This window comes from Ovis aries, chromosome 13 (genome assembly GCF_016772045.2).
Source record: "Ovis aries strain OAR_USU_Benz2616 breed Rambouillet chromosome 13, ARS-UI_Ramb_v3.0, whole genome shotgun sequence".
In the NCBI taxonomy this organism is placed as follows: Eukaryota; Metazoa; Chordata; class Mammalia; order Artiodactyla; family Bovidae; genus Ovis; species Ovis aries.
In genome coordinates, this window is record NC_056066.1 from 16,609,303 (window position 1) to 16,622,454 (window position 13,152).

The 13,152-nt window shown below is 47.6% G+C and overlaps 1 protein-coding gene across 2 annotated transcripts in view; it reads left to right on the forward strand.

The window, feature by feature from the left end:
• CAMK1D (calcium/calmodulin dependent protein kinase ID) overlaps positions 1 to 13,152 on the forward strand; it is a 393,517-nt gene that overhangs the window by 330,015 nt on the left and 50,350 nt on the right. For both annotated transcript variants that reach the window (XM_027976539.2, XM_027976540.3), the window contains exons 4-5: positions 118 to 256; positions 4,977 to 5,103. In XM_027976539.2, coding sequence (XP_027832340.1) covers positions 118 to 256; positions 4,977 to 5,103 — 266 coding nt within the window. The remainder of the gene's footprint in view (positions 1 to 117; positions 257 to 4,976; positions 5,104 to 13,152) is intronic.

The window sequence follows — 13,152 nt, forward strand, 5'->3', positions numbered from 1 at the left end:
ATCCTGTGTGCTGCAACTGAGACCCAGTCAAAAAGATAAAGATTTTTTTAAATAAATAAAACATTTAAAAAAAAAACCAAAACTTATACTGATTTGTTCTTTGTTTTTTATTAACAGTGTATCTGGTGGAGAGCTGTTTGACCGCATAGTGGAGAAAGGATTTTACACAGAGAAAGACGCTAGCACTCTGATCCGCCAGGTCTTGGATGCAGTCTACTATCTCCATAGAATGGGTATTGTCCACAGAGACCTCAAGGTGAGGCCATCACTTAGCAACACTCTCCAACTGCTTTCCAGCCCACAATGAACTGTCAGGAGAGGATCGGCTCCAGAGGAGGGATGAGGTTGCCTTGGTTTGGAATGGTGGGCTTTGCCTACTGTTAGTTGTCAGGGCCTTTGGGGCCCAGAAGTGGCTTGAAAGATGATGAAAATCAATGGGGCTGGCCATTGTTTGAGACATTTAATAACCATTATGCACCAAAAGGTCCATGGGAGAGGTAGGTTGTGTATTGGTTCAGGCTTGTCTAAAGAGTAATTATGTTCAAGACATAGAGGCCATGAAGACCCTTTGCCCAGTGCAGTTCTCCACTCTTTTCCCAATTCCGGCCCTGCTTCAGCACAACCCACTACATGGGGGGGAAACAAAGGGAGCGGCGTAGAGGGATGAGATGAGAGAGAAAGGGTTAGATCAGGGAAGACAGATTAAATGACCTGCAAGTACAGCCTTCTCCCTGTGGCCTGGCTGTTCCATTCGTATCTTTTCCCTACAATATTTAGGAATACTCGCTGTTTACTAATAGCATTGAAGGATCTGGGCCTCGGTCACCCTGGCTCAAAGGTCCCAGTAGATGCCAAAGGGTTGGTATCCTAGTACCAAGAGTAAGGATCACACATACCAATTTGAGGAACAGAAAAAATTGGTGTAATTGACCCGAAACTATAAAGTGGCTTCATTCTACAGTAGGTCCAGGCCCAGCCCCAGGGTTCACTGACCGGTCAAGATGGAAGCCCTACCCATTAGGCATATGCACCACTCCTGTCAGAAATACAGGGATTACATGTACTGAAGCCGTGATGTTCACGACTATGGGCAATCTAAATCAATGTAAAGAATAAATCATAAACATGTGAAAACAGATTGTTAACATCTGCCCATTGTCTGGTACTGGAGGTCAGGGTGTAAAATGGTATAGCTTTTTCTTTCATAGGGACTCACTGTAAAATTTGTTCTTCTTTTCTCCATGTTAATCTTTTCCCAGTGACTGGAGTAGTGGCTCCCAAATGTTAGCCTACATCAGACTTGTCTGCATTTGTGCAAGCTAAGTCCGACTCTGTGCCACCCCACGGACTGTAGCCCGCCAGGCTCCTTTGTCCATGGGATTCTCCAGGCAAGAATACTGGAGTGGGTTGCCATGCCCTCCTCCAGGGGATCTTCCTGACCCAGGGGTTGAACCTGCATCTCTTATGTCTCCTGCATTGGCAGGCAGGTTCTTTACCACTAGCGAAGACTTATCTGCAAAGGTGGTGGAAAACAGATTCCTGGCCCTCCCCCGGAGGTTCTGACCCTGCAGGTCTGCAGCAGGGCTTGGGAACTTGCATTTCTAAGGGGTTTACAGGTGATACTGATGTTGGCCTGGGAATCACACTTGGAGAACCACTGGATGAGGGTATTTGAGGACATTGATGGTGTTCTTACAGCCTTTGTAGGCTTCTTGATGGGTGAAATGGGCTGTGAGCACAAGTAGGTAATCTTCAGGACCTTGAGGATCCTTCAGAGGGCCAGGTGAGGGCTCGGTAAGGCCACATGGCACCTCCAAGCCAAGCAGTGGAGCCTTCTCTGCTCACTTGTGTTCTCACCAAATGCCGATTCTGTGTTCTAGACCTCAGCAGGCAACTCTTCCTAAACAAGTTAGCTTGGTGACCATGAAGATGTGGTATGATGGGCAAGTTATCTGTACTCTCTGGAAATCCAGCCTAAGCAGATAGGCCATTTCCTAGATGGACAATGTCTATTTCCCCTTAGAAAGACAGATTGGCTGCATGGGAGACAGGGGATTTTATATGCAGGTAATGCTTTTGGAGAAGTACATACGTCTCCCAGCTGGTAGAGCTTTAAGATCACTAGGCTTATCACTGTGGCAAGAACATTACCATTTTAAGGCAATTTTGTGATCTCTTTACAGAGGTACAAGTAAATCCTATGTATGTGGAGGAAGTTGGGATTCAGAAATTAAACTTTCATAAACCTCTAAAAAACTTACCTTTGTGATCTAGGCCAGGGAAATAGAGAGTTTTACGGTTGGGTTAATTTAAGACTAGGCAGCTTCCCTGGTGGCTCAGTGTTGAAGAATCTGCCTGCCAGTGAAGGAGACACAGACTTGATCCCCGATCCAGGAAGATCCCACATGCTGCGGAGCAACGAAGCCCGTGCCCCAGAACTGCTGAGCCTGAGTGCCACAGCCTGAGGCGCCCTTGCGCCTTAGAGCCCCACACTCTGCACGAAGAGAAGCCACCTCAGTGAGAAGCCCACATGTTGCAACTAGAGAATAGTCCTCCTTGCAGCAACTGGAGAAAAGCCCGTGTAGTATCTTTTTTAAAAAGATTAGAGCACAACTTAGGATACTACTCAGCCCCCACATATGAGCATACCTCTTTCTCCCTTCACAAAGGCATTCCTGTGTCTTCTTGCCCCAGAAAGCTACGGAAGATCCTCAGTTGCCCTTTTTTCAAAGCAAGAGAAGTGTCCTTGCTGCCTCCTCCTATCGGGGAGGGGCTGCACTGTTGGCCTTTGGAGCTGGATCATTCTTTGTTGGGGGAGGTTGTCCCATGCACGGGGACATGTTTGGCAGCATCCCTGGTCCTTGCCCATGAGACGCCTGTACCACTCCTAAAGTTTAGATCACCAGAAATGTCTCTCTTGGCATTGCCAGGTGTTCCCTTGGGGGGCGAAAGATATCACTGGATTAGGAGTATGATTGTATGTAACATGAACTCTACAGGAAATGTTGATTCAGATCTTTTAAAAACTTAACATGAACAAGGGTTGGAATTGACATCCCAAGTCATGTGTTGGCCACCAGTTGTCTTGCAAACATTCCATAAAATGCAGAAAAAAATAATCTTTTAGGTGAGTCCTGGGCCTTGTAGGACCCCAGGCAGGATTGTAAGATCCCCTCTGTCCCCCCATCACCCACAGCCCTCCTTCTGCCAGCCAGGGGCCCCCACCCACATTATCCCTGAGCCCATCTTCTCTCCCACTTTTCTTCTCTGTTCCCCCTACTTCCCCCTCCATCGAGAAAAGTCTTGCTGTCGTTGCTAAATCTTGAGACAAGTAAAAGTATTGACCTAACCTGAGGATGACCAGCTGAGTGAATCCTCATCAGTAGTTGCCCTTCAGAAAAGCCATTTATTGATCTAGGTGCATCTCCTGTAGGAATAAGGTGTAAGGAGAGATTCTGGGCTCTTAGGCCATCTCCTGCCTGGATGCAACCTTGTCTAGGAGCATGAGATCCTTTACAGCTGCAGAAGCACTGTCAGGGATTGGAAGTTTCAAAATCAGGAACTTAAATCTTTCTGCCCCCATGATTGGATTCTTAACTCTTCACCAAACGCTAATCCCTAAGCGTTCAGAGAAGCCGCCTGCACGGTTTGGTTAGATTGTTTCCCTCTGCTTTCTGAGCATTGTTGCCACTATTGATTGGCCCATTTTATTCTAGTTTAAAACTCACTGAAAACATCCACAAACATGCGTTTGATTTTCTTCTAATCTCATGCTTTGTCCACAGGATTCATGTCCCTGTGGTTGATAAATGCTGTTCCTTTTTAGCTTGTTATTTTGGGTGAAGGGTAGTATTTTGGTGGGATTCTGTTAAAGGAAAAACAAATTGGTTCTGACAGATGTTCAAATGGTAAGGAATGTTTTATTCAAGACTCCTGCAAGAGGGACATCGCATTAGGGGAGAGAGCTGGGCTCCACTTCAAGTTCAGCAAGGACACATGAGGATGTATAACCGTTGAACAGAGCGAAGGGTCATGGATGGAAATTTACTAAGAGGAGATGGCAAGGGTAGAGGAGTTCTCGCTCAACAGCTCCTTAGGGCTCCATAAGCCCTTCCCCCATTTTTTGCCAGGAACACCCAAGTTCCCCAATTTCCAGAAGATGCCATGCAGATGAGGTTTCATCATCTCCCAGTTTGCCCCAGGGTTGTCACCCTTAAGCCCCTCCCACATAGATACCACGAAGGTGCCACTGACGTGCAGATCTGGAGTGGAGACAAAGTTATAATCAAACCTTTGCTGCATGTGGGGAATTACTGCTTCCTGAACTCTGATATTTACAGTTGGGGAAGCACAGGAGGCGCCGTCACTCCATGTTATACAGAAACACAAGCAGAGGCTTCGAGTTCTTGAGGACACATGGCCAGAAAGTTCTGGATCCTCCACATCAGTGCATTCCAGGATGACCTCCCTCTGCTTCCCAGGTGTCAGCTGGCTCAGGAAAGGGGGGTGTGCAATGCATGGGCAGAGCTGCACGACTCAGGAGGGTTCCGAGATCCGGGAGAGAGACCCTTAGGTCAGAGGCAGGCTGCTGACAAGGGCCAGGAAAAAAGAAACCACAGAACACCTGTATCCTTTCTGGAAATCTCCTTTCCCCTAACCCAGCAAATGAATCGACAAGTCTGGAAGGCATCTACTTTCTAGTTGCTCCAGTATATACTTCATTTGTTTTAATTAGAGAAAATACTAATAAAGGAAATGGACTCACATTTCTTGATAATCCATAAATGCCCCAATACTAGGTAAGGCCCCCACATTGCTTTCATTAAACACTGCTTTTCTCCAGGTATTTACTGTGTGTAAAGTTCAAGTCTGCCCTTCCACTGTCATTAAGTTTTGGTGAGTTGGTGAGGCTTCCACAACTAACCCAGCTCTCAACATAGTTTATAAATTTTTTTTTTCCCTACTTTTCTTTCTAGCCTGAGAACCTGTTGTACTACAGCCAAGATGAGGAGTCCAAAATCATGATCAGTGACTTTGGATTGTCCAAAATGGAAGGCAAAGGAGACGTGATGTCCACAGCGTGTGGGACCCCAGGCTATGTCGGTAAGGACGTTGCATGCTGTATTTCCCCATTTGTCAGCCCGATCGCTTGTCTTTAGCTTTTGAGCCTGGCACCTGCCTTCGTTTCCCTTGAGGGAGTAATAAAAAGATTGAGAGACCCTGGAACAAGCTTCAAGGGATGTGGTTTCCCCTGAAACCTTCCCCTGAAATCCTGTTTGATTTGGGAGTGGGCCTGCGTGGAGGGCAGGAATTGATTTGGGTCAGTTCCCTGTTTCTAAGACCAGAAATACAGCACATGTATCTATGTTTTCAAATATTTACAGTGACACGTTGAGACAGCGGTAAGGTGCAGACACACGCGAGACATTTAAATGCTGAGATGGGCACAGGTAGAAAGAAAAGATCGATCAGAGGAGTCTGCTTCAAACCTTGGCCAAGTCAGTCTCTTGGGCTATCCGCCAATCCTAACCTGTCCTGGAGAAGCCAAGAATTAAAAATTTTTCCTACAGTCAGAACCCCGGATCCTTTGTCCCAAACGCAGCAGAATGCAGAAAAGGTTGTGGCAGATCTGAGCACTCAAATACCGAGAGTCCTCTTCCATCTTCTGGGGGCCTGGAGAAAGGCTGCTGGAGCTGTGGATGAAGTTCGACTTCATTTACAGGACTGTATTCATTCCTCCAGCAAATGTACACTCAGGTGCCTGCTATGTGCTCGATGCTGTCCTAGGCACTAGGGTGAAGACCGTGAATATAGATGGGGCACCTGCCCTCACGGAGCTGACGTTTTAGTTGGGAGGGACAGACAGCAAAGAAACAGGTGAACAGAGGCGTTCCAGACCTTGCATGCTATGAAGAAGATATAAACAGGGGTATGAGACAGAGTGACAAGTGTGAGGAAGAGTTGGAATGGCTACGGGGGCAGGAGGAGACCTGGGCACTGGCCTTCATGACGGGAAGCAGCCCCAGCCACGGGAAGGTTAGGAGACAGTGTTCCGAGTGGAGGTGTAAGCTGGTGCTGTGGAGAGAGTGCAAGCCGGGAAGGTCTAAGAGCCAGAGAAACGGAAATTGGTAAAGACTTTTGGAAACCAGAGACCAAGGCTGAATTCTCATCATACAAACCATGATGGCTTTTCCTAGTGATGACAGTAAACCTGCCCTTAGGGAGAAGAGGTGAAGTTATATGACCAGCGGCATGTGGCCTTCCCTTATATGAGGGAAGCAGGCCTCATCTAGAGTGAGTGTGGGGCCCCGAGCATTGTGGGAAACTCCGAATGACCTTGGAGGCACTTCAGGGCGCTTCAGGTGCTTGCATAACAATGGGCGTGAAGTCATCCCTGTTCACGTCACAACCGGTGCACTCTTAAAGGAACTTGGGGAGGAAAAAACAGACTTGAGCGGAATAGAGAAAGAAAATGAGGGAATGGGAAGAAGCGACAGACCTGGGAGAAAATCACGATGGTGTAAGTGTGGGCGGGGAGGAAAAGACGTGCTCAGCACCTCTTAGCTCTTGACCGCGCCTGGGTTTTGTCCCTGGGTTGTGTATTTGCATTGGACAGGGAAGGGAGAATGTTCTGATCCTTGTTGAGGAGGCTGCACATCTGATGGAGGTGCATGGGAGGGTAAGTTGTCCCTGTTCTAGGATAGAAAAGTGATGGTTTCAGGAAGAGCCTGGACCCCACCAGGAGAACTCAGAATGGTGGCTGTGGTGTGAGATGCGTGGGGAGACACACGTGTATGCCTGGGAGTGGTGCCATGTGTGGAAACGTGGGTGTGTGATGGGTGTGTGTGATGTGTGAGTGTGCAGTGTGTGTGTGTGTAGAATTTCTCCGGTTTAGTCCAAGCCACCAAGCAAGCAGCAAGTAACAATGGATGAGACAGGCTATTCTCATTTCTCTTAAAAGACAGGGAGGGAAGAAGCCTGCTCCAGCTGTGGTGAACTGTAGGCATCAGAAGATGGACAGGCCTGGGAGGTCAAGGGGTCCAGTCTCCTGGCCAGAATGGCCTTGCTGTGTCCCAGTGGGGATGCTGTAGCCGCCCAGCTCCCCTTCGGGACAGCGGATTCAGATGTCCTGACACAGAATGTGCATATTTACATATGGGTCACATCGTTCTCATATTTGGCTCTGATGTTGGAAAGCTCTAGCACTTTCTAAATCGATTTCTGCTTTTTTGCATTTGGCAGAGCTGCTGGAACGGCAGGCTCTTTGGGTTTCTAAGTGGCTGCCATCCGAGTGGTCTGGTTCTGTTTAGATGTCAGATGCCGACGGGGCTGGGAACTGGGACTGACACTTGGATGTGGCCTTTGCTCTTATCGTCCTACATGGTGGCGAGTGGCGCCATCAGGGGTTCTGTCATCAGATACAGGTTTGCTTTGAGGGAGGAGAGAGAGGAGGAGAACCGTGGGAACGGAGCATTTCTGCTTGTTCATATTTATTAAGCACCAAGACTGCTGAGAGACCTCTTAGAGCAAAGAAGGCGCAACATTGGGGAGCTTGTCTCTGTAGACATGCCTTGGGCAGTGAGCAGCTGAGCTCAGGTTGTTTCTCCTCCACAGTCTGTGTGGCACGCTCCTATTTGACCACCAAAGCCCAGGTTACATAACCCTCTTTTGATCGCTGTCCCAACATCAGTCGTCTCCTTTGTCCTCTTAGCTCTTTTCCTTTTTTCTCATGCCCCTGGTCACGTTGCATCTGGGTCCATCTTTATTCGTGTCTCGCCCGTGCTCCAGTAGAGCAGGGGCTGTGCTCTCTGATCTTTACACAGATGCATGTTGAGTAAACACCCAAGCTTATGAACAGTAGTGATTTTTCTTCTCTGTTCCCCTACCATTCATTCAGGGTGCAATTGTTGAATTCCTGTTATGTGTCAGGCACAGTAGTGTAGTGTTAGGAATACAAATATGGGTTAGATAGACAGTGTCTCTGATCTCAAAATGTTCACAGTATTGCGAGAGACAGAGGGCCAACAGGTGAATTGAATCACATTCTGCATCATTCTAGGATTATTTATTTAGTGCCTACCCTCTGTTCTAGGCACTAGGGATGTATCCATAGAAAGAAAAAAGAAATATGAAAATCCGCAATCTCTTGGCACTTATGTTTGAGACAGAGACAGACTGTAGGCTCATAGATGTATTAATTAATATCTTAGATGGTGGTGTGTGCTGTGCAGAAAAATAAAGCAGGAAAGAGAATAGGAAGTGTCTGTGTGTGTGTGTGTGTGTGTGTGTGTGTGTGTGTGTGTGTGTGTGTCTGAGCAGGAAAGAGAACAGGAAGTGTCTCTGGTTATGTAGAGAGAGTGGAGATAATTCTCAACCTTAAAGAAAAAGTGTTTATCATCCATCACAAAGGTACCAGTTATCACTTTTATACCATCTAGCGACTTTGCTTTTTAAACGAATGGACAACAATGTACAGTTTTTACTATGTGGCCACTGGTTTAAAAGATGCTGACTTTGTTTTTTCATTCAGTTTTGTGGGAGAAAGGGACTTGTATGTAAGGTCAGTCCTGCTCCCTCAGAATGATGCTAAATGGGGCTAACAGTGGACGTGCAGAACTGTAGTTAGTTGTGTATTTGTGATTTTTATCTCTGTTTGTTTGTGATAAATTGTGATAGACAGTTTATCCCTTGTGATAAACTCCAAGGGTTCTTCCCGACCCAGGGATTGAACCTGGGTCTCCCACATGGCAGGCAGATCCTTTACCATCTGAGCCACCAGGGAAGTCCCTGTATGTCTGTTCAGTGACACTTTATTTAATATTATTATTGATTCATTAACGTTGAATTCAGGCCAGCAGCACTGTAACTCATGCCTAAATGAAGTTTATTGAATACACGCTTTCTCTCTAAGGCACATCCAGCCTTCTTGGGCTTGGGAGCCGTGGACAGCACCTTGGCCCTGACACCTGAGGGCTGTTTTTAATAGCGAAGTCAACGAGAGGCACAAAAATGCGGGAAAATGTGGCAGTAACTGGGCCATGAAAACCATGCTGCAGACAGTGTGAGAGGTGAGACAGGAGGATGGAGCGCCGCTGCGTGTGCCCCGGCTGGGAGTGAGCGCCGCCAGGTTCTGGCCACTCTGGGCAGGTCTACAGATGAACACAAAAGCATGCCAAGTATTGATCCGGGGGCTCCAAATGGATTGTAGCAAGTAGGCAAATTCAGATACAGAATCCATAAGTAGTGAGGATGGACGTTATTTGGGAACTGATAGCTTCTGATGTGTTCGATTTGTTTGTTTTGTGGGGGGTTGGTTGTGCTCGACCTCATGCAGGATCTTAGTTCCCCAGCCAGGGACTGAACCAGCACCCCCTACAGTGAAAGCTCTGGAGCCCTAACCACTAGGCAACCAGGGAAGTTCCTTCTGGTGCATTTTAAAGCTGTGAACCTGCATGGAATCCGCAAGGGGTGGGTGTAGTGGAGGAGGGATGGGGGGTCGGTGGGGGGCGAGCAGGTGTAGAAGGAGGAGGGAATGGTCCCGGGATTGAGTCCTGGGGACTTGGAGGGACAGAGAAGGAACAGAGGTGAAGTGCAGGGGAGCGCAGCATTTGGATAGTGCTCCAGGAAGGGTGAAGTGCCCTGTGTCAGTGGTGGCTGTTAACTCAGGTAACATGGAGATTGAGGAGTGGGGACCACTGTTTGGGGGAGCTTGAATTATGGATGAATTAAATAATCAGGTATTTCTGTGGGAACCTGGTAGTCAGAGTAATGCTGGAGAGAAGAGTGCCCTGGGAATGGACTGTCCACCTGTCCCCCCGACCGCCCAGTAAGTGGTCTGATGGGGACACTGTTTGGGACCTTGGACTTGGAGGCCGTAGCCACAGCCTCCTTTTTGCCCAGCCGTTTTTGATTTGGACAAGGCAGGGCCAGTGGGCATTTCCGGGAGAGAAGGAAGAGAGTACCGTTCTCCTGCTGCCCATCCTGGAGGTCCTGAACGCCCCCAGGCCCAAGCCAGGAGCAGAGGCTGGCTGTCAGCTTTAGTGCAGAATCCTTCCCAGCCGTGCTGGTTTCAGTCGGCAGGTGCGGTTGTTTTGTGGTTGTGTCAGTTATCACCTAAACGAATCTGCAGCTGAATAGTTTCACCGTCATTACTTCAATTTAAATGAGTTCTCTAATAATGAAGTAATATTGGAAAAATGGCTGTTTATCTCACATATCCCAATACACATGGTACCTTGGTAGAAAGCAAAGGAATCTGAGCCCTTTGAACTTCACCCTTGACCCTTAGCAGCTGCTAAGGGTCCTTGTTGTTGTTGTTCAGTCGCTAAGTCGTGTCTGACCCTTTGCAACCCCATGGACCCTGCCAGGCTCCTCTGTCCGTGGGATTTTCCAGGCAAGAATAGTGGAGGGGGTATCCCTTTCCTGCTCCAGAGGATCTTCCTGACCCAGAGATGGAACCCGAGTCTCCTGCACTGGCAGGCAGATTCTTTACCGCTGAGTTAGCAGGGAAGCCACGAGGTCCTTACACAGCCTGTATAAGGCACCTGGGCCTGGGCTGGGTGTCAGGTCACTGGTGACAGGATTGCGGGAATCTCCATATTGGTGTTTTGGTGTATTGCATTCCTACTGCAGGCAGCCCCTAGAGCTCTGTCGACACCTGGGCCTGCTCCAGTACATGATGGCCAGTGGGCAACATGGACCCATATAAGGGATCATGTTTGCAGTATCTAGTAACTGACATTTCAGAAGCAACCTCGTAGTATGGGTGAAAGGGGGAATGGGTGAGGGCTAGAACCACAAGGGAGGAGACTCATAGAGGAGGCAGGATTTGAAGGCAGGGTAGAAGCTGGGCCAAGATGAAGGGAGTGATGGATGCAAGCAAGCAGGAGAACAAAGGTCCAGGGTTGTGAATGACTTCAGGTACACAGGGTCTGGGGGGATGAGCAGACTCACTTGGCTTGGAGTGCAGACATACGTTAATAAGTCCTTGGAGAGAATTTAGAAGAAACATCAGGCTGTCTGGTAGTGATCAGCTCCTCGGTAACAAGGTGACCGTCAATATGGTGCTGACCTGGATTTGGAATCCATTTAATTGAGCCAAATGTAACATTCCCCTTGGCACCGCCAATAAGAAATGAGAGCCAGAGCTGAAAAGTTTGTAACATTGCTTATGCGACTCGCTCTGCTGCATTAATTAAAATACCAACGAGCTCTCCTGAATCACTAAACAGAAACAATAAGTCACGGAAAGCATTTGTATCAGTCGTGTAATTGATGAGAGACTAGAGATGACAAACGTACTTCTGTTTGGTGGGAAAAGCCGATGTTTGACTTCTAGATAATTGCTGTTTGCATACTGGTGTGATTTCTCAGATTCTATGGGGGAAATTCTGTTGGAAAATTAAGTTCTTTTAAAAGAACTTTGAACCTTTGTCTCTGGATTAGGTGAAGAAGTGCTTCACCAGAGGGCAAGCCTGTGCTCTTACTGATTCTTCGAGAGAACAGTCTTTCTTTTTCAGAGATTGCAAGCTTCATTTTCAAAAGGGCAAAAAGGCACGCATGGTGCTCGGTGGCGCTCTCTGATGTTTGCCTTTGAGCTCCATGAGACTTTCTTTTTCCATCGAGCTGTTTGAGTGATGATCCCTCACTTTGCAGTCTTCCATTTGGAATACATACCAGGAACCACTTTTTCATTATTGGATGTTCCTCAGAAATAAGGAGAGAAGCCTGTCTGAGCTGTCATTGTGTTTATAAGCAGAACTATTTCTTGGTCCTTTAGAAGGTACCTTACTGTGATGTTACTTAAACTGTGAAGAAGGAGGCATTCCAGTCTCTTCTCGTAACTTAGTTGCCTGCAGAGACATTGCTGAAGGCTTTGGTCGATCCCTGGCTTAACATGTCTGAAATCGTTTAGACAAGTTTCGTGTGTTCCCCTCTAAATGGAAATGGAGAACAGTTGGTCAGCATTCTTGGCATATTTTTTCACTGTTAGAGAAATTTTTTTAATTCATGAGATCATTGCATTGTGAAAACTTGATGAGGAACTTGGGGTTTGGATGAGATCTTGGAAACCGGGGATTTTTTTCATGTTGGGATGAAGACCTGCTCTCAAAGCTGCCCAGCCTGTAGTTGGTGGCCATCACAACAGGGGGTCTTGAATGTGAGATTCTATCTGTGCCACTGGTTACTTGTAAGGAAGGTCTGCCGCTGCTAAGTCACTTCAGTCGTGTCCGACTCTGTGCGACCCCATAGACGGCAGCCCACCGAGCTCCCCCATCCCCGGGATTCTCCAGGCAAGAACACTGGAGTGGGTTGCCATTTCCTTCTCCAAAGCATGAAAGTGAAAAGTGAAAGTGAAGTCGCTCAGTCGTGTCTGACTCCTAGCAACCCCATGGACTGCAGCCCACTAGGCTCCTCCGTCCATGGGATTTTCCAGGCAAGAGTACTGGAGTGGGGTGCCACTGCCTTCTCCGAGGAAAGCCTGAGCCATCCCTTAAACTCTTGGGTTCTCAGTTTCTTATTTGTAAAATAAGCCTGCTGAACTGATTATCAAATCAGGTTCCACTGCTCACCACTTACAAAAATGGTACTCACGTTGATAGAAAGGAAAGGTACCTCTAATTAGAACACCAGCAATCTGGGGAGATGGTGGACTCAGGATCCCCACAAAACCACCTCCCAAGATTCTGCTCTGCCATGAAAGCTTTTAAGGGAAACAGGGAAGTCTTCTTGTGAATCCCTGAGGCAGGGGGCCAGTCATCACCCTCCTCCACTGCATACGCACTTGTGTGCTGGCTGGTCACCTCCTCCTGGTCTTTCTTCAGGTGTTATCTTGTTCACACAGTTTGTTTGCAAGATTGCTGAAGAGAAGCTAGGGAAGAGATCTGGTCCTCTGTCAGCTCCTTAGTGTTCATTTCTGCTTCTTTCATCTGTGAAAGAACCAACAATGTAGGCAAAGGACTGTGTGAGCAAAAGATTCGTAAGGTGTGCCAGGGCCGGAGATGAAGACAGCATGGGGGCATCTTGTTTAAGGTTAGTGATGAGGCAAGACAGAGGGGCCACCTGCGGAGAACTTTCCTACTGGAAGATTTTTCCTGTCAAAAGATGCTTACAGATTGACCTCTGTGACCTTTTTTCTGGTTCTACCATCCT